We start from the raw sequence: 27,100 nt of genomic DNA, 5'->3' as shown, positions 1-27,100 counted from the left end.
GTGCTAGGGTAAGGATATTCAGTTATAGGTCTTTGTTGATTTCTTTTGGAGGCTGTGATGATGAGCATTAAGTTGTTAGGTCTGTTGGGCAATTGCTTTGAAAAATGTTTGTTTGTTTACATCAATGCCTTGTAGGTAGGTGTAGATGGATATTCATTTGTTATAACCTTATTAATGCTTGAGCTACAGAAAATTTGAACTCACATATGTTATTTTTCCCTAGGTATGATGGCAACAGGAGCAATAAATGTTGTAAGGGGGTCAAGGTCCTCTGTTGAAGAGCTTTTGCAAATATATGATCACTCTGACAGGTTTAGAAAAAGTTACCGTTCAGTCTTTTGCTTACTTGTGTAGCTGTCTGTTTTCTACACTTAAACTTGACTTCTTTAGGAAAATTGATTTCTTCTCTTCAAATACAATGCTGCAATGCATTTTATGTGTAGTGTATGTATAACATGAGGAATCTACTGGGGTATTGATTTGCTGCTTATCTCACTTTTTATGGATTATGGACACCTTTAATTTAAACTTCCTTTAAGCATAAGGAGTTGATATAAAATTTGAATGAATGTTGCTTGACAGTTTTTATTGAAATTTTAAAAACTTCCTTTTTAGCATAAGGAGTTCATATAAAATTTGATTGAATGTTGCTTGACAGTTTTTATTGAAATTTTAATGCAGTTGTTGAGTCCTTGCCTATTAGCTCATGCTTTTGGGTTGAGTCGTAACTTAAACATAATTAAAGCTAAGTTGACCAACTGATCTCTTGTGATTAGTTAAATTATTAAAAATTCTGATTGTGATGTGTGTGTTGTTGTCTTGTGCTGTTTTTGATGATGCGATTGGCAAACATTAGGGACCTAGTTAGATTTAAAATACTAATCTTGGATATAGAAATATTAGCCTAAGGTTTTAGGTTTAGTGATAACTAAATAATAGGAATGATATATTCATTGAGAATAAAATATCTGCATCCTCTATAATGATCATAGCTTATGTTGATAATCCCTCAACTTTTTGTAAAATTTATTTTGATTTTCTAAAATTATCATGCACCAGGCTTCTTGAATTCATTTGCTCATTTGGTTATGATCATGCACTTGAGCAAAGGTTGAAATCTAATGAGATTCTCATAATTGCATACATTCTGAAATTTGTTGTCTATAGATAATTTAATATGGTATACATATTAAATAAAATATCTTTCAGTCTGTTTTATGCATCTACTAGTTTGCAAAAGATGGTGTTTTTTGTGAAGTAATGATTTTTTCATCAGGTAGGTAATGGATAGCCCCCAAGGGATTATATTGGGAGGATTCTTGAGATCATTTTAAACCTTCAGGATTTATATCTACATACAGAATAGGTTTTCATGTGCTTTGCGCAGAAAATTTTATTAGTATTGTGGTTTTACCATTGATAATTAAGTGATCTTTTTTTTGGGTATATTCTATCTCTTTTCATTATTAATGTAATTATAGAGTGCTGATTTTATGTTATTATTACCAGTGTTGCACTTGCTGTGGATAATCCTGAATTTTTTAATCGGATTGCTGAAACATTCTGCTCCAAGGCATCTATGAGATTTCTAATTCTACTTTGGGGAAAGAAATCATCTGTGGCAACTGATATTGTTAAGGGATTACCTGTTTTTAGTTATGAGGAGGTTATAGAATTGGGGCGTGAGAGCCGTAGAACTCTGTCTGATTCTCATGATGCAAGTAAGTTGATTGAAATAAATACAGAATTGTTAGTTTAAAATGGCGTGCTCTTATAGTAACATTACTTTGAGCTAATGATTTAAATGCTTATTGACATTATCTTGAACAAAAGTAGGTTGTAAATATTAAGGAAATTTCTCAGTATTCTCCTATATGTACTATCTGTAGTTTAAGTATAAATATTTTACTCTAGGAAGTCAAATCTTTATTTTAGGTGTAAATATTTTATTCTAGTAAGTCATCTTTATTTTAGGTGTAGATACTTTATTCTAGGAATCAAGTAATCCAAAATTATTCTCGTTCCTTCTTTGTTCAATATGTTATCACTGTATATTGTAATCTCTCTTTCAATGAAAAACATTCAGCACTATTCCAATTATACAGCTCATCTTCATTAGCTTCTTCAAAAGTTTGTTTATCTCATTGGCCATAAAAACCAAAGTAATACATCCGAAAAACAACCTCTTCTCAAAACTTCTGCCTTTTCTATGCTAATAAACTGTTTCTTTTCTTTTTCGTATTAAGAACTTCAATTTTGTTCCTAAATTAATTTCAGTACAACAGATGGTATGCTTTTTTTCAACTAATTGATGTGATTGCAGGACAACACTACATATATGAAACCATCAGTTCTGATGATGTTGCAACCATTGTGTACACAAGTGGAACAACTGGAAATCCAAAGGGAGTTATGCTTACACATAAGAATCTCTTGCACCAAGTTAAGTGTTTGATTTATCTCTATATATTTCTGTAGCATTAGTCTGGCAATTCCTGCATCTAGTAATTTCTTCTAATTTTTCTGCTGAGCAAATAAATACTAAGATATCAAGTCAGTTACTGCTATTAAATATTACTGCCTATGGGTTATGATTAACTTAAATTTAACCAATAAGTTTTAGAATGAGGCAAACTAAATGTAGAATACTGCTGCTGTGAGGTGAATGGATCAATGCTTGTTTTAAAGGTTCTTAAATTTTAACAATAATTAATGAATGCACTTGTACCTTATCATAACTTTATATTTTTCTGGTTTTATTTTATTTTAATGACTATAGCTTGCTAGGAGCAATGGACTAGTTCTGGCTAATTTTTGTTACAACTTAATAATAGTTTAAGGTCTATGTTGGTTGTTCCAAAAACAAATTCTAACTAGTTCACCAAATACTAGAATACTGAAAGAATCTAATAGATCCTGGAAATGGTTCTTGCAAAACTCAATCAAACACAAAAAATGCACAAGCCAATACTCAACTCAATCCACAAACACTGGTGGTTTTATAAAGAAATTTTTTATTATTGATAAAATGAGTTGCTGGCTACACTCAATTCAAATACTATGAGGGTAATTCAAGGGTGTCAATACCTTCCCAATACAAGTTTTACAAATAGCCAATCTATCTCCTATTAGCCCTCATACACTACATATATTATTTCCAGTTCATCACATCCTTCCCTTTTCCTCGTCTTTTGCCATGTGTCCTTTTGTAATCGTTTTGCCTTTTAATTCTTTTCCTCTTTTACATGCTCTTCTCCATCTTCTTGTATAGACTTTTCCTCCTTCACGTGCTTCTCTTCTTCTTGTTGTATGTACTTTGAGAGGTCTATGCCCCTCCCCCACAAACCCAATTTCACCTTGTCCTTAAGGTGAAAATATGGAAACTGAGCTTGAATTAGATCAAAATCTTCCTAAAGGTTTTGAAAATCCAGAAGCCCTTGCCACTGTACAAGAACCTACATATTTCCATCTTCCAATTTCCTTATACTTTTCATTGTTGTGAGTCGAAATTGTAGTTCTAAATCAATATACAAGCAAGAGGGTAGAGGCTAACAGTTAACCTTGGCCCCAATGGATATTTTAGTTGGGATATATGGAATACAAGGTGAATCTTTGCATCTATTGGCAATGCTAGTTTGTAAGCTACCTCCCTAACACATTCCGATACTTGATAAGTCTGCAGAATCGTGAGCTAAGTTTTTTTTTAGGTTGTCAAGCTAAGAAGCATAAACAATAGGGCTGCAATTTAAGAAAAAACCCAATCACTTACTTGCAAATTCATTTTCCTTCTATTGGTGTCTACGTACTTTTTTATTGGTTATTGAGCTTTCAGCAAGTTGGTTTTCAGCTTGTCTAAAATTAAATTACGCTTCTTGAGTTAAGTAGTTACTTCTTCGTTGAAAAAGGGTTCTCCAATAAACTTCACAACTGTTGGAGGGTCACAATCACGTAAGGCCTTAAATGGTGTTATACTAGTTGCTTCTTGAAAGGTCATGTTGAGCCAATATTCTATCCATGGCAAACCATTTAATCTATTTCTTTGGTTGTGTAGCAGCAAAGTAGTGTAAATATATTTCCAAACTACCATTTACCACCTTTGTTCGACCATTAAATTAAGGGTGATAAGCTGAAATGTACTATAGTTTAGTTCATGTAGCTTGGAAAAATTTCGTCTAGAAGTGGCTTATAAAAATCTTGTTACGTTCAGAGATAATAGAATTAGCATAATCATGTAATTTCAATATTTCTTTAGCGCATAGGTTAGTAACTTCCTTCACTGTAAAGGGATGTTGGAGTGGCAAGAAGTGTACATACTTGGTGAGCCTACTGACCACTACTAAGATAGTATCAAACCCTTTTGACTTTGATGGTTCACCTAAGAAGTCCATCGAAATCTCAACCCATACTTGTGAAGGGATTGGTGGTAGTAGGCCAACCTAACTCATTCCTTGGTATTTATAATGTTAGCAGACTTCACATTGTGCCACAAAGTCTTTTACGAAACTTTTTAACTCTGCCCAAAAAAAAAAAAAAATTGTGGAAATTCTTTTATAAGTTTGAAAGAAGCCAAAATGGCCACCAAAAGGAAAGGCTTGGAATTCCAATAAAAGAAGGGGTATGAGTTAAGTGTCTTAAAAGTACCAACCTATTATTATATAACAGAGTGTTGTGTCTCAGTTTATATCGTGGATGGTTGCCAAGATCTAGTATTTGGTCTTGGATAATTTTATGTAATTTCCCATCTTGGGCCATTTCTTTGCCAATGGCTTGAATGTTGATTGCCCTTGTTGTAGAAATATAATTCAACTCTCCATTCTCCATATGTTGGTTGGATAAGGCATCCATGACCTTATTGTCACACCTTGGTTGGTAGACAATCTCAAAGTCGAATCTTAACAAATTCAGGACCCATCACTGTTGATCTGGTTAAAGAAGTGTACATACTTGGTAAGCTTACCTACCATTACCAAGATAGTATCAAACCCTTTTGACTTCGATAGAGCACCCAAGAAGTCCATCAAAATCTCAACCCATACTTGTGAAGGGATTAGTGGCAGTAGGCTAGCCGGACTCATTGCTTGGTATTTATTATGTTGGTAGACTTCAAATTGTGCCACAGAGTCCCTTACAAAACTTTTTAACTCTTCTTAAAACAAAATTTTGGAAATTCTTTTATAAGTTCGAAACAAGACAAAATAACCACCAAAGGGAGAAGCATGAAATTCCAATATAAGAAGGGGCATTAGAGTAAAGTGTCTTGAAAGTACTAACCTGTTTTTATATAATAGTGTCATGTCTCAGTTTATATCTTGGATGGCTACTAGAGTCTAGTATTAGGTCTTCGATAATCTTATGTAATTTTCCATCCTAGACCATTTTGCCAATGGTTTGAACGTTGATTGCCCTTGTAGAAATATAATTCAACTCTCCATTCTCCATAAGTTGGCAGGATAAAACATCCATGACTTTATTGTCACGGTTGATCTGGTTAAAGTATCCTCTATCTATAAGGAAATGTAAGCTTCTTTGATCAGTCTGTATAATAAAACGTTTTCCAATCAAATAATAGGCCAATTTCTGTACAACTAACACAATAGCCATTAATTCTTGTTCATAAATTGACTTTAGGTGAGCTTGTTCCAAGAGTGCTTTACTAAAGTATGTTATTAGCCTTCCCTCTTGCATAAGAAAAATGCCTAGACCTGCTCCTAAAGCATCGGTTTCTAATATAAATGTCTTAGTGAAGTTTGGGAGGGCAAGAGCTAGTGTTGTTTGGATTGCTTGTTTCAGATTTCTGAAGGCCCATGTCCTTCTTTAGAACATTTGTAAGAATCTTCTTGACTAGCATAGTAAATGGTTCAACTATCTTCTCATAGTCTTCTACGAATCTCTAATAATATCCAATGAGGCCTAAGAATCCCTTCAATTCTTTCGACTTTAGTTGGATTAGCCATCACCCCTTTCATTGATATAATATGTCCCAGGTACTCTAATTTTGGTTTGCCAAAGTGGCACCTTTTTCAGTAGACAAACAAGTAATTATTCATCAATACTCGGTGTTATCTTCAATTGTTTTAGATGAGATACCTAATTCTTATTGTAGACAAGTATGTTGTAAAAAAAACTAAAATGAATTTTTGTAGCTAAGGCCAAAAATGTCATTCATCAAGGACTAGAATATGGTTGGGGCACTCAACAATTTGAACGACATCACCATAAATTCAAAATGGTTGTCATGAGTGCGAAATATTATCTTTTCAGTTATCTTCATTCCTCGTCCTTATTTGATGTTATCCAAATTTAAGGTCTAATTTGGAGAAAACAATAGCGCTCCCTTAACTCATCCAACAACTCGTTAGTAGTTGGAATTAGGAATTTCTTTGGTATTGTGAGCTTGTTTAAAGCTTTATAGTCCATGTAAAACTTTCACCCTTTGTCATTTCTTACTAGTACTGTGAGGCTTGAAAACGAGTTTACACTTGGTTTGATGATCTTGGCCATTGACATTTCCCTCATGATTCTTTCTATTTTTTTTTGAAAATGGGAATAATTTTAGGGTTGTATCTTTGCTAGTTATGCCTCTTCAATCAGTCAGATAATGTAATCTTGTGTTCTCTTTAGCGATAATTGATTTAAAGTCTCAAATAGCTTTCGGAATTCTTTTGTACCCCTTCTAACCTTTCATCAATTTTCTGTTTGTGATTCATTCTAGAGAGTTGCATCGTGGTTAACTCAATCCAATACAAGTGATTAGTCTTTGTCATTGTTTTCCATAATTTCTAAGCCATGGCTTTTAGTTTAGTCAAAGATGGGTCACCTTGGAGTACCAGTGGATGATTTGTAGCCGTGAATTTGATATACATCCCACACCAATTTGCTTGAATTTCTCAATGACCATAACTATTCAACTCCCAATATGGCACAACACTATCTAATTGGAAAGGTAAGAAAATCCAGGCTAGAGATATACTTGGTAGCTCGAGTGTGACTTTTTTGCTAATCCTTTCACTTGCAATTCTCCTTCCCTCCCCTAGTAATACTCCGAACTGCTTAGTAGCTTGAATTTGCAAATCAAGCTCCCTAACCAATTCCAATGAAATGAAGTTGTTGGTAGCCCAACTATCCACTAACACCACCACTTCCTTTCCACCAATCTACCCTCTAAGCTTCAATGTCTTGTAGTTAGGCAAACCCATGATCAAACATAAGGAGGGCTTGACTTGGGTCCCTTCATGCACTATTAACTTTGTGTTTGGTGGTTCTTCAATTTCCTCCTTATGATCGCCATCCTCAATGCTCATTAAAAGAACTTTAAGTTGCTAGTTCTTACAACCTTGGCCTTTGGTGACTTTTCATCACATTGGAAACATAACCCCACTCTAATTTAGATTTGTATTCAACATCAGAGAGTGGTCAAGTTCCATATCTTTTCCTTTGACCTGCTTCGATCTCATTCCCTTTGAAATTAGAAGTTGTCAGCTATAAGGATTTGGTGGATTACATTGGTGATTTTGGTAGAATCAATATAGGGTCCTAGTAGAAAAGTTTTTGTTGATGGCCGGAGAATAGAGTCCTGATACTTTATTCATATTGGCACAATTTGTTTTAATAATCAAGTTTGGATTTGGGTAAGTTTGCCTTGATCCATAACTTTGGGCTCCAATCCTATTACTCAACCAACTCCAAGGTCCTTTATTTCCTTCATTTGAGCTACTTAGTCTCACCTTTGATTCCCCCAGCTCGTATGTGTTTATACAGGCTTTCCTTTTCAAACTCTTTTGGGCATTGATCCAATCGAAACTCAAAGTTCGACCTTCAATTTTTTGGGCCATAGTCATGGCTTGCGCCAAGCTACCTACTCCAAACAGTCAGATCTCGACTTGAATCTCTTCCAATAATCCATTGATAAAAACCCTTTTCAACAACTCCTCCAACTTATCCTTCAATAGTGCAATCAATACTTCAAACTGAACTCTGTAATCCCTACCAATTTGGTTTATTTCAACGTTATCAGCTGTATGTGTAGATTTTCGTCCTGTGTCAACGGGAAGCATCTCAACAGAGTTAAACTCGCTCGATGTCATCATTGGAGATCGTGTTTCCATACACCCACCCCACGAGATCTTCACCATCAAAGATTGGTAATTCAGTTGTCAAATTTTTGTTCTTTTGACCTAATCATTTCAATCTAGCTCTTTACTCATCCTCGATGATTCTAGATTCACCGTTCGCTTGTATATCGAAGTTGCCTAAGTTGTTCCCTCCATGTCTATCATCTTCCTATAGTTCTCTTTTATCCAAAGAGAATTAACATCTCCTATCAATAATCTCAACAATTTCAATCTATTCTCTCATCTCAAATACATCTTTCTTCACTTTCTCTTCTTATGTCTCCATTTTGGACTTGACTAGAACCACACTTGGATACCACTTTGATAGATCCCAAAAATGGTTCCTGTAATTTACAAAACTTAGCCAAACACACAAAAATACACAACTCAATCCATAAACACTACTGGCTGTATAAAGAAATTTAGTATTATTCATAACATGAGTTGTTGGTTACACTTAATACAGATACTACTTTGGTGATTCAAGGTTTCGATACCCTCCCAATCCAAGTTTTACTAATAGCCAATCTATCTCCTATTAGTCCTCATACGTTACACGTATTCTTTCTAGTATATCACATCCTTCCCTTTTTCCACGTAGCCTTCTTTTGTAATTGTTTTGCCCTTTAATTTTTTTCCTCCTTCACGTGCTCCTTTCCTTCTTTTGTATGCTTTAAGAGGCTAATCAGAATATTTTGGCAAATAAAAACTGTGACTTTTAAGCAAGTTTGTTTCATTATTGATAGTCAAATTTTTTAATTTGGGCATAAGAGCTTCTTCTTTGAAAAGAATTTGGTGCTACACAACCATGGGGTTGAGATATATCATCAATTTCAATTGATCATTGTGGCACATTTACAATTACTATTAGGATATTCAATTGTTTCACTTGTTGGAAATTATAATATATCTTGAAATTGATGATGGCTAAGCCTTTGTAGCTTACGTCCTATCTTATTTTCTATAATGGATTCCATAGTGTTTTCCAAACTATTTGTGAGGCCTTCTTGAAAGAAAAAAAATTAAATTGTTAGAAATAAGATAAACAGTACTTGAAGATTTTAGAGGGTAAATAGAGAATGATATTGGAATGAAAATAGGATGCTCATTGATTTTTGAATTTGAAATGCATAAGTTACACACACACACACATATTCACACACACAAAAGAGCTTGTAATCTATAGTCATAATGGGGAGGTAATTCTCTAAGTTGCTTTAACTGAATAACTTGAATCTCTCTAAACTAGGAAACTAGAAACTAAAAACTAATATAGTAGACTAATAGTAGCTATAATTTACAGTTGTAAATGATAGTAAATCAGTTTGTAAATGATTGCAACTCAATATGGATTTTCATCTAGATTTCCACAAACCTTTTTAATATTTGCCTCTTAACTTTTTTTAATAATTTTGTCATTGGCTTATTGCTGATAGTCAGTGGAGAATAATTTGTTTTTGCTTTATCATTCAAGCATAACTAGTGTTACTTTTATTTGTAAGAAAATGATTATTTGCTAAGATAGTTGCATACTAAGTTTCTTTTTATTGCTTGCATGGTGCCATATGGTTGATGTTAAAAACATTATTTTCTTATACACTGTATCTTCTTTCGGAGGGGCTAAGTACATTTGATCTCATACTTGTCCTATTCATTACTCTAGTATGACATTATTCCCAACTGATTTTGTTCTAGGTTAGAAACTTATGGGATATTGTGCCTGCTAAGGTTGGGGACAGATTTCTAAGCATGCTTCCTCCATGGCATGCATATGAGCGAGCTTGTGAGTATTTCATATTTACACTTGGAGTTGAGCAGATGTACACAACTGTGAGGAATTTGAAGGTAATATTCTTCTCTTTGTGGTTTTTTGAGGATTTTTTTTTAATTCTTTGAAAGGTGTTTTAACAATCTTAAAACATCTTAAATGCAAATGACTAGAGACGATTTTTTTATTACATATGTTTTTTTCCTTACTATCCTGTAGTTTATGCCAATATTCTTCAAATCCATTTATTGTTGTTTTTGGTAGGAAGATTTGCAACGCTATCAGCCACATTACCTGATTTCTGTTCCTTTAGTATATGAGACGCTCTACAGGTATGTACTTTTCTCTAGTTTATGTGAACCTCAAATCAATCACCCATTTAAGGACATCATGGTTTTGTTTACAATAAAATATTGATATTTAAACAGGTAGATGTTGTACTGTGTCAACTTCAATCAAGGAATTTTTAGTTTTAAAAAAAAAACCCTTTATGTGAAATTTGTTATTTTTGCAAGGTTAGTTAATTAGAAGACGAATCAAAATACTTCATCTAAACTTAATATAATTTAATTTAAAATTTTTATATTTTTTTAAAATTGTGGATGGCCTATAGTGCTAGATACTGTTTAACCATACATTCTTTAAGACTCTTGCATCCTTGAAGTTGAAACTAATTTCTTTACCGAAGAAATCTACAAAGTGATCACACCTAGAGTAAACTCTTATATAGACCTTTAAATGACTTGAAATCCTTATATTAAATAGTTGTTGATACATGTCAATATGATATTTTCAAGACACTACATTGTGTGTACTATATGATTTTAACTTGGAATCAGTCTTTAGTTTTCGAAATTATTCGGTTTACCCCTAGATCTATCTAAACATGTTTCAATTCATATTGAACTTCATGCTTCAACACATTATTTTACTCAATAGAAAACATAACCTATTCCGTGTAAAAATCGTGAAGACCAACAACATATCACAACTCATGCATCCAGACTCTTGATACTAGGCAACAAATTTTTTAGGTACTTAGACATCTTTACACTTCATTATGTAATACGTTTAAGTCTCTGCTTACTTGGGCGCCTAAGCTTGTTGATTTGGTGTCGGATTTGCTAACAACCCCCTTGCTGGAAACTGTTGCAATCACTAGATGAAATATTGCTCAAAATTTCACTCTCTAGAGGATATAGATGGATCTGGTAAATGGGATAAATTTCTTAAAATACCAATAACGTGTTTTATATAAACTTTCATGCAAAAATTGATTGCACAAGCGTGCATGATAGGGATGCACAATCGTGCTTCCCATCTAAAAATTCCAATGTGGCACATTATCTTCTTGGTTGACGTGTCATCGAACAAACGGGCTTACACCCTTCATACAAAATTATTCATCAGTTAAAAACACAATATAAATATAATTTTAATTCTTAACCCATGCCACAATTATATATAACCATAAGTACAAATGAATAGATTATTTTTCCCTTGAGATGCACCTATGGATATTATAGTGAATGCGGACAAAATCATGACTATAAATTTAAGTCATTGGCGATCTTGCTAATGGACGAGGATGGATTGGATGATAACGAAATCCTGATTGTGAGTAACAAGAGCAAGAAAAGAGAGACTTGGATTTGGTAATTTTTAACCTAATGGACTAGAAAAGAAAATTGCCAAAATGTATGGTTCAATTGGTCAAATATGGCAATTGGGAGGGAGAATAAATAGATTTGGGGTTTAATTGACAGATTTCGACAAGTTTTACTTGTTGGAATCCATTTGTTCAACTAGTGATCTAATTTAATTAGTGATAGGGACCAAATGAACAATGAATAAAGAAGAAAACTTGAAGCAAAAAATAGAAGAAAATGAGATGTTGACGAAGGCACACCAAGCTTGGATTCACGAGGACAACATTTAAAGAAGGAGAAAGTATGAGAATGACTTTTTTAATCACTTGTGGCAATTGAAATAATAGTTGAGTATGAGGGCTTCTTTCAAATTAGGTATAAAGAAATGTAAAGATAAAAAGAAAGATTTCAGGTTGGTTGGATCAAAAATAAAAAGGAAAAAAAAAGAGATTTTCCAATTTTTCCCACCTTGAGAACAAGGTGGTTTTCAATTGAGTGGGTAATGTTAGGAATAATAATAATAATAATAAAGTAATCACTAATAATATATTTAGTTTAAATAATATATATTTGATTTAATTAGGATAATATATTTGATTTGATTAGGATAATATTTAAATTTGTTTTGGAGAATCTTAGATTCTTTGTTTAGGAGATTGTATATGGTTGTAAATAGCTAATTGACAACTAATAACTATAATTTAGGCTGATTATAATTTTCCTAATTTAGCTAACAGCTGTGATTCTAATTTAGGTAGATTTAATTAGTTTATGTCTGATTATAGTAGGAATTAGTTTTTTCTTAAATAGGACATTGACCTTGTACTATATTAATGTATTTTGTTTATGATCAAAAGTAGAAGAAGACTTTTAGTTTTCTGCTCATGGTATCAGAGCTTCTCTATGGCCATTCCGCACCAAAAAATCTTTCTCTAAATCTTTGGTGTTAGTTGCTGAATTCTTCTTCAGTTTTTTTCTTTCTGTCTGTCATCATGTCGGAGGATTATTTTGAGAATCAACCTACTGTTACTGAGACTAACAAAGTTGAGATGCTAGTTGAGTCAAAAGGAGAACTGTAGAACATTCGGCCATCCTACCGGCTTAATGGCCAAAATTATCTTCAATGGTGTCAAGGTGTTAAAACCTTTCTCAAAGGAAAGGGAAAATTGAGCCATCTTATGGGAACTGGACCTGCTACTGAGGACGCCACATTTGCGAAATGGGATGAAAAAGATTCCATGATCATGTCATGGTTATGGAACTCCATGACACCCGAAGTGAGTCGGACCTGCATGTTCCTCACAACAGCAAGAGAAGTTTGGGAAATGGTTCACCAAACCTATTCAAAAATACAAGATGATACAGTGATCTATGAGATCCAAACTAAAATCAGCACCACAAAGCAAGGCAATCTTTTTGTCACTGAGTACTATAGTACCATGAAAGGTTTTTGGCTTGAGTTGGATTATTATCAAAACTTTAAAATGAAATGTGCAGAAGATGCTGCTATGTTGCAGAAGTTTGTAGAAAGGGAGAGAATCTTTGAATTTCTTACAGGTCTCAATATTGACTTTGATCAAGTTCGAGTCCAAATTCTTGGTAAAGAAGTCCTCTTGTCCCTTGAGGGAGTTTTCTCAATAATACGGGCTAAGGAAAGTCGCAAAGGAGTTATGCTTGACAATTCTGTCAATGAAGGATCAAACATGAATTTTACAAAGGATGGACACAAGGTTGAGACCAATAGGAATGAAAGGCAGTCCAACCATGAAGGGGTTTGGTGTACTTATTGCAAGAAGACACGTCACACCAAAGATACTTTTTGGAAACTCCACGGGAAGCCTCCAAATGTTGGAGGAAAAAGAGGTAATTGTGAGGGACAGCCCCGAGGACAAGCCCATGTGACGAATGCTGAGGATGTTCCTGATGAAAAACCAAACCAAGATGGACTGGAAACTCTCAAGGAAGAGATAGAAAAGCTGAAATCCATGCTCAACTCTGTTGGGAATCCTGGCAGCTCGTGTTCGTTGGCTCAAACAGGTAAGTTCTCTTAATTCTTTTGTCCTTAGTGCCTCTTTGCCTGTCCAAAACAGTACTTGGATCATAGATTCAAGTGCTACTGATCATATGGTTTTTTCACATCTGTTTTTTACCTCATATAAGCCTTATCCTAGCAATAGAAAAATCAAAATTGCCGATAAAACCTTTATTACTGTTGCAAGTCAAGGAACCATTCCTCTCTCTTCTAAAATTGTGTTAAAAAATGTTCTAAATGTTCCTAAACTAGCTGTGAATCTTCTATCCATAAAACAAGCTACATGTGATCTGAATTGTCAAGTGGTTTTCTATCCTACACATTGTGTATTGTAGGACCGGGTCTCAGGGGAGATGATTAGGCTTGCTAAGGAAAGAAATGGGCTTTATATCCTTGATACTAAGGAAGGCAGTAACTATTCCCTTTCAAAATCCTATCTATCTAGTTATTCTACCAATAAAGAAGACATTTGGCTCCACCATTATCGTTTTGGTCATCCACCATTTAGTTTGCTCAAGACTATGTTTCCATTATTATTTAAAAGTATTGAAGTGAGTAGTTTACATTGTGATGTGTGTGAACTTACTAAACACAAACGTGCTTCTTATCCTTTAAGTAATACTAGATCTATGTCACCTTTTTCTTTAATCCATTCTGATATATGGGGTCCTACTAAAATTTTGAACGTTACTAAGGCAAGGTGGTTTGTTACATTTATAAATGATTGCACAAGTGTAACTTAGGTCTATCTAATGAAAAACAAATCCGAAGTTAGTGAAATCTTTCCAAAATTTTTCCAAATGATCAAAAACCAATTTGGGGTGAGGATTAAAAACTTACGGAGTGATAATGCAAGAGATTACTTTAATCAAAATCTTTCATTTTTCTTTCAAAAAGAAGGAATTGTTCATTGCTTATCTTGCATTAATACGCCACAACAAAATGGGGTAGTGGAGCGGAAAAATAAACACCTTTTAGAAATCACATGAGCTCTCTTATTTCAAAATAATGTTCCTAAATTCTATTGGGGGAAAGCAGTTCTCACTGCAGCTCACTTGATAAATAGAATGCTCTCTAAAGTCCTCAGTTTCAAAAGTCCTATGAGTGTGTTTCATGAGCATTATCCCAATTCACAAATAGCTTCTAAATTAACCCTAAGAGTTTTTGGATGTGTGGTTTTTGTTCACATTCATGACACTAACCGAGGAAAATTTGATCCATGAGCATTAAAATGTATCTTTGTTGGGTATTCTTCCACTAAAAAAGGGTATAAATGCTATCATCCTACTTCTCATAAATTTTTTATTTCAATGGATGTTACCTTTGTTGAAAAACAACCTTTTTATTCTAGTTCTCATCTTCAGGGGGAGAATGTGAGTGAAATAAAAGAATCTGAGCTGTTTTTCCCTAGTTTACAGTTCACAATGCAACCTATTGTTCAGTCCACAATGCAACCTACTATTCAGCCTTTGCCTACTATACCTGAGCAGCCCCTTGATTAAAACCAACCTGCACTTGAATCTTCCCTTTATCAGCCACATGACTAGCCTACTGACTCATCAAAATCAACTCCAAATATACCCCTGGTTGCTGAAAAACCTATCCTAGTCTACTCAAGGAGAAGTGAGCCTGTTTCTACCCAATTGCAAGTTTAGGATTCAACTCCGGAACCAGGTATGCAGATACAATTACCCTCTCCATTGATTGATGATTTAGATGTCCCTATAGCAGTTAGGAAAGGAGTTCGAAATTGTACACAACTTCCTATTTCTCACTTTGTTTCTTTGGATAGAATCTCACATAAACACCGTTGTTTCCTCACTAAATTAGATACCATTCCTATTCCCAAACTATCAACGAGGCACTTAGGGACAAGAATTGGAAACTTGCCATGAATGAGGAAATGAGTGCACTTAATAAAAATTGTACATGGGAGATTGTTGATCATCCGAAAGACAAGAAACTTGTAGGATGTAAATGGGTGTATACAATCAAGTTTAACGCAGATGGGTCTTTAAAGAGGTATAAGGCTAGGTTAGTAGCCAAGGGGTACACTCAAACACATGGGGTAGATTATCAAGAGACTTTTGCTCCGGTAGCTAAGATGAATACCATTCGCATTCTTTTATCTTTGGCTACTAATTTCAATTGGTGTTTGCAGCAATTTGATGTCAAGAATGCATTTTTACAAGGTGATCTTGAAGAAAAGGTGTATATGGAACCTCCACCAGGTTTTGAGAAATATTTCAAAAATAATCAAGTGTGCAGGTTAAGAAAGACACTTTACGGGCTTAAGCAATCACCTCAAGCTTGGTTTGGAAAGTTTACTAAAGTAATGCTTAGTATTGGCTTCAAACAAAGTCAAGGAGATCATACCCTTTTCTTCAAACACTCGGCTTGACTTTTTTTCAAACAAAGTCAAGGAGATCATAAGGACTAAATGGTGACAACATATTATGTTATTCATAAGTCCTTTTAAGGTCCATAAAATAAAATATGATATTCCTATCTTGTTTTTCTACATGATAAAAAGTTTTGCATCTCATATATGCGAGAAATATTCCCTATTCTAGAATACATTCTATTAGTTCTTTAACCAATTCACAGTGATTAATCAAACTAATAACCTATTTTCAATGGAATTTCGTATCTGCAGAAATAATCGAGCATCATCTCTTAGTCATGCCTGTCTAGTATTATTCGTAGGAAGGATTTGCAGATATAATCGAACTGTCTTACTCCATCCAAATGATTAGATTGATTAAGCTTGTGTTCCATGATTTTTGACATTATAGAAACCATATCACCTATAATTATAGGTTTATTATCAGTCATAATAGTATTCAAAACATCCAAAGATAAGATATGGCAAAAAGTGTTTGACTGAATGATTTCTGCAACAACAGTTACAAGGATGTGTTGTATAGAGAGAGACGACATTAGAAAAGGTGACTAGAGTCTAAATAAACATCAAAATTTGGCAAACGCAACTGTGATGACACATGTAATGATGACGGGCTTCTAGGGTTTTGATCACTGGGGTCTTCTGAGTACGTTAGTGTCGGCGGTGAGATCTCACACTCATCAAAAATGGAGATTGGTGAAGGATGCTATCGAAGAAAGAAGTGGCGCATGCAGGTCACACGCTAGTCTTCTAGTAATCGAATTTTGGGAAGTGGCCAGTCTTTAGGGAGCACTCCTTTCTAGGTTGGCGATGAAATGTAACAATCACTCTATAACAGTGACCTAAGAATTTGCTCACTAGGGTAGAAAGAAATTAACAAATTTGCTCATTAGGGCAAATCAAGCTCTTATACCATGAATAACATTGAAGAGACAGGAATTTCATTCATATTACATTGTTATAGAGATACATCTATATATACAAATTAGGAATCCTGGAGTAGGAAAATAAAATATTTGATTCTTATAATTACAATTCTACAATCAAGTTCTACCATAGTTAAATCCTTATAATCAAACCCTATTATCTGTGTAATCTACTCTTTTACGGTAATAGACATATTTTACATATTTTGTAACAGTGTCCATATTTCCTATCTTCATCCAAGAATGTTGTATAAAATGTAGTTTCAAGATTCAATACTTAATGAATTTATGCACTTATTAATTCTCTTACTGGCTTGTGCTAGGATTCGGACACTTGTCCTCAATCCAATAGTAAGTCTACATTATAAATATGCTCTTTACATTTCCAAAGGGAGGAGGAAAAAATATTAGGGCTTGTTAGTTGAGCAGCCAATCTTGGATGATTGTGAAAGGTCTTCAGCGCCTCAAATGGCTAAAAAATGGGAGGTCTCGACTCTTTGAACTGTTTGGAATGGGAGGCCCCGAACTCTTTGAATTGTTTGGTTTATCTTTGTAATATTTTATTAAAGAAATAGTTTTAGTTTATTATGTGTTTGTGTTTTAATTTTCTGTTTTAGTTCAACAAGAATTGGATTCCTAACAAAATGGTATCAGAATAATTTGATCTAGGTTTTTGTTGTGCTTCCAACGAGAGAAATGACTAGAGATAGATAAGGAAGTCGAAAAGTCATCGATTGACGATGGATCGCCGCTAAAAGGTTTTGCCAGAACGAGATCGGCTAGAGGTGATGAGGGTGAAAGGCAATTCGACACAAATTGATAGAACAACGACAATCAGAGATCTGAAAGGTCGCTAGAGTCAATGCCGAGAAATGGCTAAAAAAAAAACAGAAAGAGTAGAAATAAAGCACTGAAGATGGAGGGAGTCGATTGAAAGATGAAGACCAAGCATGAACCATAGATGAAGTGATGAAGTTGCAAAAGAAGACAAGAAAGGGACAACTGGCTTGCGAGAAAAGAGAAGAGAGAAGTTAAAAAAAATAAAGATAAAAAAACAGTGGAGTGAAAAAGTTGAGACAATTGCCTTGTTAAAAAAGAACTTAGGAAACATAAAAAGTTGGTAGTGGCAAGAACATGGGAAGCTTGGAAAGCTGGTGGTGGTAGAATGGTGAGAGAAAGTTAAAAAAGAAAAAGTTATAAAAATTTGTGAAGACTGAAAATATATTAAAAGATGAAAAAAAAAAGATGTAACTTGTGAAAAAAAAGTATGAATTTGAAAAAAAAAGAAAATTAGAAAAAATGAAAAAAAATCTAAATATATTAAAAAAATTTATTACCACATTGAGGACAAAGTGGTTTTGAAGAGGAGGGAAATGTTAGGATTATGACACTTGTCCTCAATTCAATGACAAGTCTACATAATAAATATGTTTTTTAGGTTCAAAAGAGAGAAGGAGAAAAAAATATTGGGGTTTATTAATTGGACAACCAATCTTGGCTGATTGTAAGAGGTCTTCGACGCCTTGAATGGCCAGAGCATAGGAGGTCCCGAACTCTTCAAATTGTTTGATTTATCTTTGTAATTTTTTTATTAATGAAATAGTTTTAGTTTATTATATTTTTGTGTTTTAATTTTCTGTTTTAGTTTAATAAAAGTTGGGTTCCTAATAACTTGCTGCTTGAACTATGTTAGGAGCTTGCTCAAATCACCCCCAACTAGCAGACACAACCAATACACCTAAACATAATTATTATAAAAAAAGGGGGAAACAGAACAACACCTAAAATGGAGTAACACTCCAATATATTTTATATATTCTCAAATAGATAATTTCAGCTATTCAGGAAACAAATGCTTTCCACTTCTAGGTATCCGAGAGCCTAAACTCCCTAATTTGTCTAGCTTTCTAGAGGCTAGACTCCCTTCCTCAGTCATTCAAAGGTTGCCTAAACTAAATCCAATTTCTTCCCCCTTCTCTCCTTCGTCAATCTCTCTTTTATGTTCATTTCATAACTGTCCATACATATTTCAAAACTGTCCAAACCCATTTCACAACTATCCATACCCATTTCACAACTCTCCATGCATGTTTCATAATTGCTCATACATATTGCACCTAAATATTAGTCCTAACAAAGTACTTGATCTATTTTGATTGGTTGACTTCTATGTTTTCAAATGGTTTCCTTTGAGCTTTTCCCATTCATTTTGCAGTGGAATTCAAAAGCAGCTTTCTACAAGCTCCACTGCCCGAAGAATTGTTGCGCTAACACTTATAAAGATCAGTTTGGCATATAATGGATTTAAGAGAATACACGAGGTATGACATTGAGCATTATCTTGTCCTTAAACGTTTTTCATCTGGGTGTCACTAGATTTTTCAAGGACTATTTACCCTTTTAGTTCAATCATATAAATCTGTGAACCTGAAATTAGAGATGAATGGATGGCAGATGCTATTTTCATAGCTAATGATAATTTTTGTGGTTTAAAGCTCCTTGTCATGCAACAGAAACTCTGGCAAATAAGAATAAAGGAAATTTCCTGTATTATTTTAATGTTACAGAAGTCATGACTGAACTCTGTTTCTAAAACATTACAACTCCTCATTCAGAAATTAACAAATATATAAGCTCTCTTCATTGGCTATAATCCCTATTCTGAATGCACTGAACTTTTTACTTGGGGGTTTGTGTGGCATGTGAAATCTCTTAACTAGTCTGTTGGTGAATGTGGTACATTGATGATAATTCTGCCTTGTCCTCAGAGAAGTTCAATAATTTATAATGGTCTTTGTCAGTATCAAAAATTTTATTCTAGCAGCAAATAGAATTAGAATCCACCATACTGTCACCAAAGAAGCCTGTACCAATCTGTTGATGGTCCATATACTAGATGTATATCTTAAATTTCCATGGCTTTGTGCTTCTTGAAACGTCTGAATAAATGTTATTCTTCTCCCCTGAATCAAACTATGTAAAACTAATTCCATACTATTTTTTTCTTTTTCTTTTTTTTCCTTTTATATATATACCTGTAACTGGCATTGATTTACCCTTTATCCTGTTGTTCTGATTAATTTTGATTTTGTTAGGGACTATGCTTGAGCAGGAATCCGAAACAACCTTCACCTCTTATTTCAATGATTGACTGGTTATGGTCAGGAATTATTTCTGCAATATTGTGGCCGTTGCATATGATGGCGAAAATGCTTGTCTATAAAAAAATCCATTCAGCTATTGGAATATCCAAGGTTTTATTTTTCATTGACGAAATTTTTGTTATTTTTCTCCTTATACTCTGTATTTTATGTTATTGGCCCTTGAAGTTTTTGGCAAGTCAATCACCCAATGATCTATTTTTGGAGTTGTTTGATTGTCACCTTATTCCAGGTTACCTAAATGCCTACAACACCCTGGAATTAACTCTTTCTTTTTTTTCCGTTAGGTGAATTTCTAGGAAATTTTTCATGACTGTTTTAACTAGCATAATCTTAATTTTTTTTCTTTGCCTGTCGGGCAGCCACGGGGCTCCAATTTTCTTACTATTCATGATCTCATGGTTCTCTTTATTTTATTAACTATAGGATTGGAGGTTTGTAATACTTAGCCATTGATCTTTGCCTCTGTACAGGCTGGAATAAGTGGGGGTGGTAGTTTACCAATGCACGTTGACCAATTTTTTGAGGTTTGATACAAATTCTTAGCTAATGGAATATGAGCTTTTGTTTGGTTTCCTCTAATCTAAAAGTGGTTTTTATACCTGCAGGCAATTGGCGTGATTGTGCAGAATGGATATGGTTTAACAGAGTCATCCCCTGTTATTGCTGCTCGACGAGTTAGTTGTAATGTAAGTCATCAATTTTATGTTAAATTTATAGCCTTGTTTTTGCACTTGCACTAAGATTGGTGTACTTGATTACAAATTAATGGCACACAAGATTTTGTATAATTTAATTATTAATCCTTTTTACAAAAAAAATTACTTGAAACAGAAAAACAATTGGTTCCTGAAGCTGATATAGCACAATTTTTTCATTTCTCATCTCCTAGAAACCTTATCTCTAAGCCAAGGCCTACTATTTTTCATTTAAGATCCTGTGAAAATTGAACAGTTGTTTTTCTATGAAGCACTGTCAACTTCTATGTTGTTCGATACCTACTATTAGTATCTAGCCTGAACGTGTTCGTATTTTTAATGTGTTAGAGTTTAATTTAGAAAGAGAGGCCCTATTCTAGTTAAGACATTAATTTTCTCTTGTAATCTAGTTTTGGTCTCGATGTAATCTATTATCAACTGATCCTATTATCTTTGGAATAAACCTCTCAACGTAATCTAGTTTCATTCATCCTTTGTTCTTCTGGTTTCTTGTTTACTTTCACCATCGTGGAGTGGTACACAGTATGACAATGGTACAGATTTAATCTTGAAGGTTCTAGGCTCAGTTGGTCATCCTATTAGAAACACAGAATTCAAGATTGTTGATTCTAAAACTGGTGAAGTTCTTCCACCTGGTTCAAAAGGCATTGTAAAAGCCAGGGGTCCACAAGTGATGAAAGGTTACTACAAGGTAATATTCTTTGCCAAATATTATTATTTTGACAAGGCATTTCCTCCAATCTTTACAGAATTTGAATTTTATGCATATATTTCATGCTACTTTACTGGATCCACAGTCTTCAGGTTAAGTAGTTCAAATTAGTGTTTGTGAAATGCAATTCATTTAGTATAAGAATTTCCATCATCATCATGTGAAATGCAATTCATCTGAAGGAATAGAGCTTGTTTCATGTATATTATTCCTTCCATAACATACACAGCATCTGTAACTTCTCTGTGCATACTTATGAAAAAAGAAAAATTGTGCATACCAAAATGTTTATTCATTTTGGAAGTATTCACTTCATTACTTTCTAATTTAAGCATTGAATAGGAATGGAAAAGAATTTTGTTAGTAAGTATTGGGTCAAAAAGTTAAGTCAATGAACAAAAGAAGAGTTTTGCTATTTATTTAATGAGCCCACTAATCAAGTTAGAAGTCAATATTGTTTGTGATCAAGCAGCGATGAAAGAAATCTTGGTTGCCACTGTTTGGAGTAAAATATCGCTGGTTTACTGCTCTTTAGATGATACATATATGGATGAGCTGTGTTAACTTGTTATCTTAAGAAATTGCAAACTCAGAATTGCAACTACGTAATCTTCTGAAATGTAGACAGAAATTTGTGAAATCATTAATATTCTACCTGTTGTCCCTATAGTTTGTTTATAAATTGGTGTAACAACTTGTCATAACTTTCTCAATGCTTGTGTGATGGTTTTGTGTTAATGTTGGATTAGAATCCATCAACTACAAAGCAAATCTTAGATGAGGATGGCTGGCTAAATACTGGTGATATAGGTTGGATTGCTCCTCATCATACAACAGGGCGAAGTCGTCGTTCTGGAGGTGTGGTGGTGCTTGAAGGACGTGCTAAGGACACTATAGTTCTTTCAACAGGTATACTAAGGGTTCTCATGCATGACAATTTATATATATATATATATATTATATTTCTTATTTCATGTTTTCATAAATGTATTTCCATTGAAACATCATCTAACTGGTAACAGATTCAGTTGTACCCAACCGTTTGTGCAGTATAACGTATATCTACACATCAACTTTTGTGAGATGTGCACCCATTTCAAACCATGTACCTAGAAGGATTAATAATTTTATTAATTCTTAAAAAACTCAAACGAAATTAAATCCCTTTAGCTTCAATCACAAGGATTTTATTATTTCTTATCAATGATACACATGTTTAATAGCTTCAATCACAAGGATTTTTGTTGAATTTGCTATTTAATAGACTATTTTGTTACAAAATCTGTAAACATATACATTTCCATATAGGACTTGATTATACAAATCGTTAAGACTTAATTATAGGAGTTCAATTATAGTAGAAGTTGATTATAGGATCGTAATTATAAGAATAAAATATTTCTTTTTCCTAATCTAGGATTCCTAATTTTTATGTATACATGTATCTCTATAACAGTGATAATATGAATGAAATATTCTTCTCTTCAATTTCGTTCATGGTATCAGAGACGGATTTGCCCTAGTATGCAATCTGAAAATTTCTTCCTACCGTAGTGAGCAATTTTGTAAGTTACCCTTGTAAAATAACTATTGCATCTCTGTTAGGAACCCAGCATTTATTCAATCAAAACACAAAATACATAATAACTAAAATATTTCATTACTAAAAATATTACAAGATAAACCGAATAGTTCGAGGAATTCGGAACCTCCCATTTTCCGGTCATTCGAGACGCCGGAGATCTCCCATTTTCCGGCCATTCGAGGCGCCGGAGACCTCCCTAAATCAGCCAAAGGTGGCTGCCTTCAAACCCAAACCCTAATATTTTCTTCTCTTCCTTTTTAAAACTCAAACATATATATTTATAAAAGAAATGAGCCATTGGATTGGGGACAAGTGTCCCAATCCTAACATTTCCCTCCCCTTCAAAATCATCTTGTCCCCAAGATGAGTTTTCTGTTTTTTTTTGTTTTTTTTTTTTTTTTTCAGCTGTTTCTTCCTATCCAAATTTGTTTCCCGCCTACTGTTTTTTTTTTCTTGTTTAAATTTTTTTTTTTTTTTTACAGCTCTCTTTTTTTTTTTTTAATATATTTTTTTTTCTCTCTCCTCTCCTCTGCTTCTTTCACTTTTCTTTTTTTCTTTCCAGCGCCCCCTTTTCTTCTTTTTCCCTTCCCAATAAACCTACCACTGCCTCCACCTTTTTTCTATTTCTTTATTTTTTTATTTCTCTCTCCTTTCTCTTTCCTTCTTCTTTCCTTCTCCTTGTCTTTTCTTTTCTTCTTTCTTCTCCTTCGTTCTTGTTTCTTCTTCCTTCTGTCTTTTTTTTTTTTTTTTTTTTTTTTTTTTTCCGCTTCCGTCGGCGTTTCATTTTCTTCTGCTTCTTCTTCTTCTTCTATTTTGGTTTTCCTCTTCTTCTCATTTTGCGCTTTCGAACTTATTTCTTCCTGTGATGATTTTTCTTCAAGTCAGCCTCCATGAACATTTTCCGGCGACTCATCACTTTTCCGACCATCATCTATCTTCTCCGTTGGATCGAACGCGCTCTGATACCATTTGTTAGGAACCCAGCATTTATTCAATCAAAACACAAAATACATAATAACTAAAATATTTCATTACTAAAAATATTACAAGATAAACCGAATAGTTCGAGGAATTCGGAACCTCCCATTTTCCGGTCATTCGAGACGCCGGAGATCTCCCATTTTCCGGCCATTCGAGGCGCCGGAGACCTCCCTAAATCAGCCAAAGGTGGCTGCCTTCAAACCCAAACCCTAATATTTTCTTCTCTTCCTTTTTAAAACTCAAACATATATATTTATAAAAGAAATGAGCCATTGGATTGGGGACAAGTGTCCCAATCCTAACAATCTCACCTCTAGCCTAGGAAGGAGTGCACACCAACGATCAACCATTTCCCAGAATCTGGTCACTGGAAGTCCAGCACATGACCCACACGTAGCGCAGGTATCTTCTGCAACATTCAGGCTTGATCTCTAGTTTTGCCATGTGTGAGCTCTCACCGTCGGCATAATGAAACTCAGACAACACCAATGATCTAGAACCCTCTAAACCTGTTGCCATCGCTGGGTTTCTCTTCTTGATCAGATTTTAGTCTCTTTTCTGCTATTCTTGTTCTTTGTGCAATATATTCATGTACCCTATTGCTCTAGAAATCAGTCAGTCTGGCATTTTCTTCTTGTTTATTATATTTAATTGCTTTGAGTGTTATTATGGTTGATACTAAACCTATAACTATGGCTGATATGGTTCTTGTGATGTCAAAAATCATGGAACACAAACTTAATGACTCCAATTATCTAGAATGGAGTAAAACAGTTCGACTGTATCTGCTAAGCCTTGAGAAAGATGATCACCATATGGAAACCCCTCCTATGGATGGTACTAGGCAAACATGGGTAAGGGATGATGCCCGATTATTCCTGCAGATCTGGAATTCCATTGAAAGTGAGGTAGTTAGTTTTATTAACCATTGTGAATTGGTTAAAGTACTCTATCTAGATTTCTTATACTCTGGAAGAGGTAATCTTTCTCGCATATATGAGACGTACAAAGCTTTCTACCGTGCAAAAAAGCAAGATAGGGCTATCACATCTTATTTTATGGATGTCAAAATGACTTATGAAAAAATTAATATGTTGTTACCGTTTAGTCCAAATGTGAAAGTTCAACAAGCTCAACGGGATTAGATGGCCGTCATGAGCTTCCTAGTTAGTCTTCCTTTTGAGTTTGAAACTGTTAAATCTTAAATATTTGTTAGTCCTAAGATTTCATCTTTGCATAACACATTTACTAAGGTACTTCGCATAGAAAACACTCCATCATTTCAGAGTAATAATGCGCTTGTTAGTAGGAGTAGAGCACATGAAACTAGACATTTTTATAATAAAAATAGAGGAGGGGGAACTAGCAACCGTGACAAGGTTATTGATCGGAATCAAGAGTCAAGAGGGATTGTGTGTTATTATTGCCATGAGCCGAGGCATACAAAGTGCACTTGTAGAAAATTATAGAATCGGCTCCAAAATTCCAGTCAGCACATATTGCAACCACTAACAACTCATCATCTGAAGAGACTATTATGATTTTTGTAGATAAATATACCAAGTTCTCTCAATACCAAGAATCACTAAACTCTTCATCGACTCTTATCATTGTCATTGCTGAGTCAGATAAACCAAATACATGTCTTATTTTCTCATCATTCAAATGAGTCATTGATTCTGGTGCTGCAAATCATAGGACAGGTAATCTTAGTCTCTTTTCTACTTTTCAGTCACATGTATCCCCTTCTAGTGTCACTTTAGCAAATGGATCAACATCATATGTTCTTGGTTCTAGCATTGTTGATCTAATTCCATTAATTTCGTTGTCACCTGTCTTGAGTCTACCGAAGTTTTCTTTTAATTTAATCTCTGCGAGTAACTCACTCATGCCTTTAATTATTGTGTCTCATTTTTCCTGCTCATTGTTTATTTCAGGACCCTATGACGAAGCAAATTATTGGTAAAAGACATGAATCTAGGGGTCTTTTTGTTCTTGATATGCAAGTGCCAAGATCCATTGCGTGTTCCAGTGACTTAACTTTATTTAAAGCTCATTATCAGTTGGGACATCCTTCTCTACCTCTGTTGAAGATACTATGTCCTCAATTTCGTTATGTATCTTCATTAGATTGTGAGTCATGTCAGTTTGCCAAATAACATCATATCTCTTTAGGTTCTAGAGTCAATAAATGAGCTAGCTCTCTTTTTGAGTTAGTTCATTCCGATGTTAGAGGTCCTTGTCATGTTATGTCTAAAACTGGATTTAAATATTTTGTTACTTTTGTTGATGATTATTGTCGTATGACTTAGTTTTATTTAATGAAAAATCGTTCTAAGGTGTATACTCATTTTTGTGCCTTTTGTGTTGAAATAAAAACACAATTCAATGTTTTTATACATACCTTACGTAGTGATAATGCGAGAGAATATTTTTTTGAATTCTTTCAATTATATATGATCCAAAATGATATTCTTCATCAACTAACTCCCTACTCATGATTTGGAGTTAGCAGCGGTAATTTTTGCTTTGAAAATCTAGAAACACTATTTGTATGGGGTAAAATGTAATATTTATACTGACCATAAGAGCCTCAGATATTTTTTCACTCAGAAGGAGTTAAATATGAGACAGAGGCGATGACTCGAGTTAGTAAAAGACTATGACTGTGATATTAAATACCATCCAGACAAGACTGATGTGGTTGCAGATGCCCTCAGCAGAAATGTGATGATATCACAATTGACGATCCAGAGAGAAATTCAGAGAGATATGGACCAAGAGCAGATTGAGCTTGTGATTGGAGCCCTCACCAAATTAGAGATTTAACCCACTCTTATAGATGAGATTCGAGAGGCTTAGACACAAGATGAATGGTGTCAACAGAAAATTCAGAAGGTTCAAGAGGGTCTTCAGACAGATTTTTAAGTATCAAATGGAATTCTTAAATTCAGAGATCGAGCATATGTTCCCCAGATAACTGAATTGAGATAGAAAATTCTTACAGGGACTCATAGTTCTTTTTACACTGCCCACCCTGGGGATGTAAAGA

At 34.2% G+C, this 27,100-nt stretch overlaps 1 protein-coding gene across 3 annotated transcripts in view; it reads left to right on the top strand.

Moving 5' to 3' along the window:
* Positions 1-27,100, top strand: part of LOC123220260 (probable acyl-activating enzyme 16, chloroplastic) — a 46,119-nt gene that overhangs the window by 10,308 nt on the left and 8,711 nt on the right. For all 3 annotated transcript variants that reach the window (XM_044642359.1, XM_044642358.1, XR_006503013.1), the window contains exons 4-14: positions 224-311; positions 1,510-1,721; positions 2,324-2,442; positions 9,807-9,956; positions 10,144-10,211; positions 19,106-19,211; positions 19,986-20,144; positions 20,525-20,578; positions 20,660-20,740; positions 21,324-21,461; positions 22,232-22,391. In XM_044642359.1, the coding sequence (XP_044498294.1) occupies positions 224-311; positions 1,510-1,721; positions 2,324-2,442; positions 9,807-9,956; positions 10,144-10,211; positions 19,106-19,211; positions 19,986-20,144; positions 20,525-20,578; positions 20,660-20,740; positions 21,324-21,461; positions 22,232-22,391 (1,335 nt within the window). The remainder of the gene's footprint in view (positions 1-223; positions 312-1,509; positions 1,722-2,323; positions 2,443-9,806; positions 9,957-10,143; positions 10,212-19,105; positions 19,212-19,985; positions 20,145-20,524; positions 20,579-20,659; positions 20,741-21,323; positions 21,462-22,231; positions 22,392-27,100) is intronic.

This window comes from Mangifera indica, chromosome 7 (genome assembly GCF_011075055.1).
Source record: "Mangifera indica cultivar Alphonso chromosome 7, CATAS_Mindica_2.1, whole genome shotgun sequence".
In the NCBI taxonomy this organism is placed as follows: domain Eukaryota; kingdom Viridiplantae; phylum Streptophyta; class Magnoliopsida; order Sapindales; family Anacardiaceae; genus Mangifera; species Mangifera indica.
Note: the sequence above shows the minus strand (reverse complement) of the source record. Positions and strands in the feature narration are given on the sequence as shown.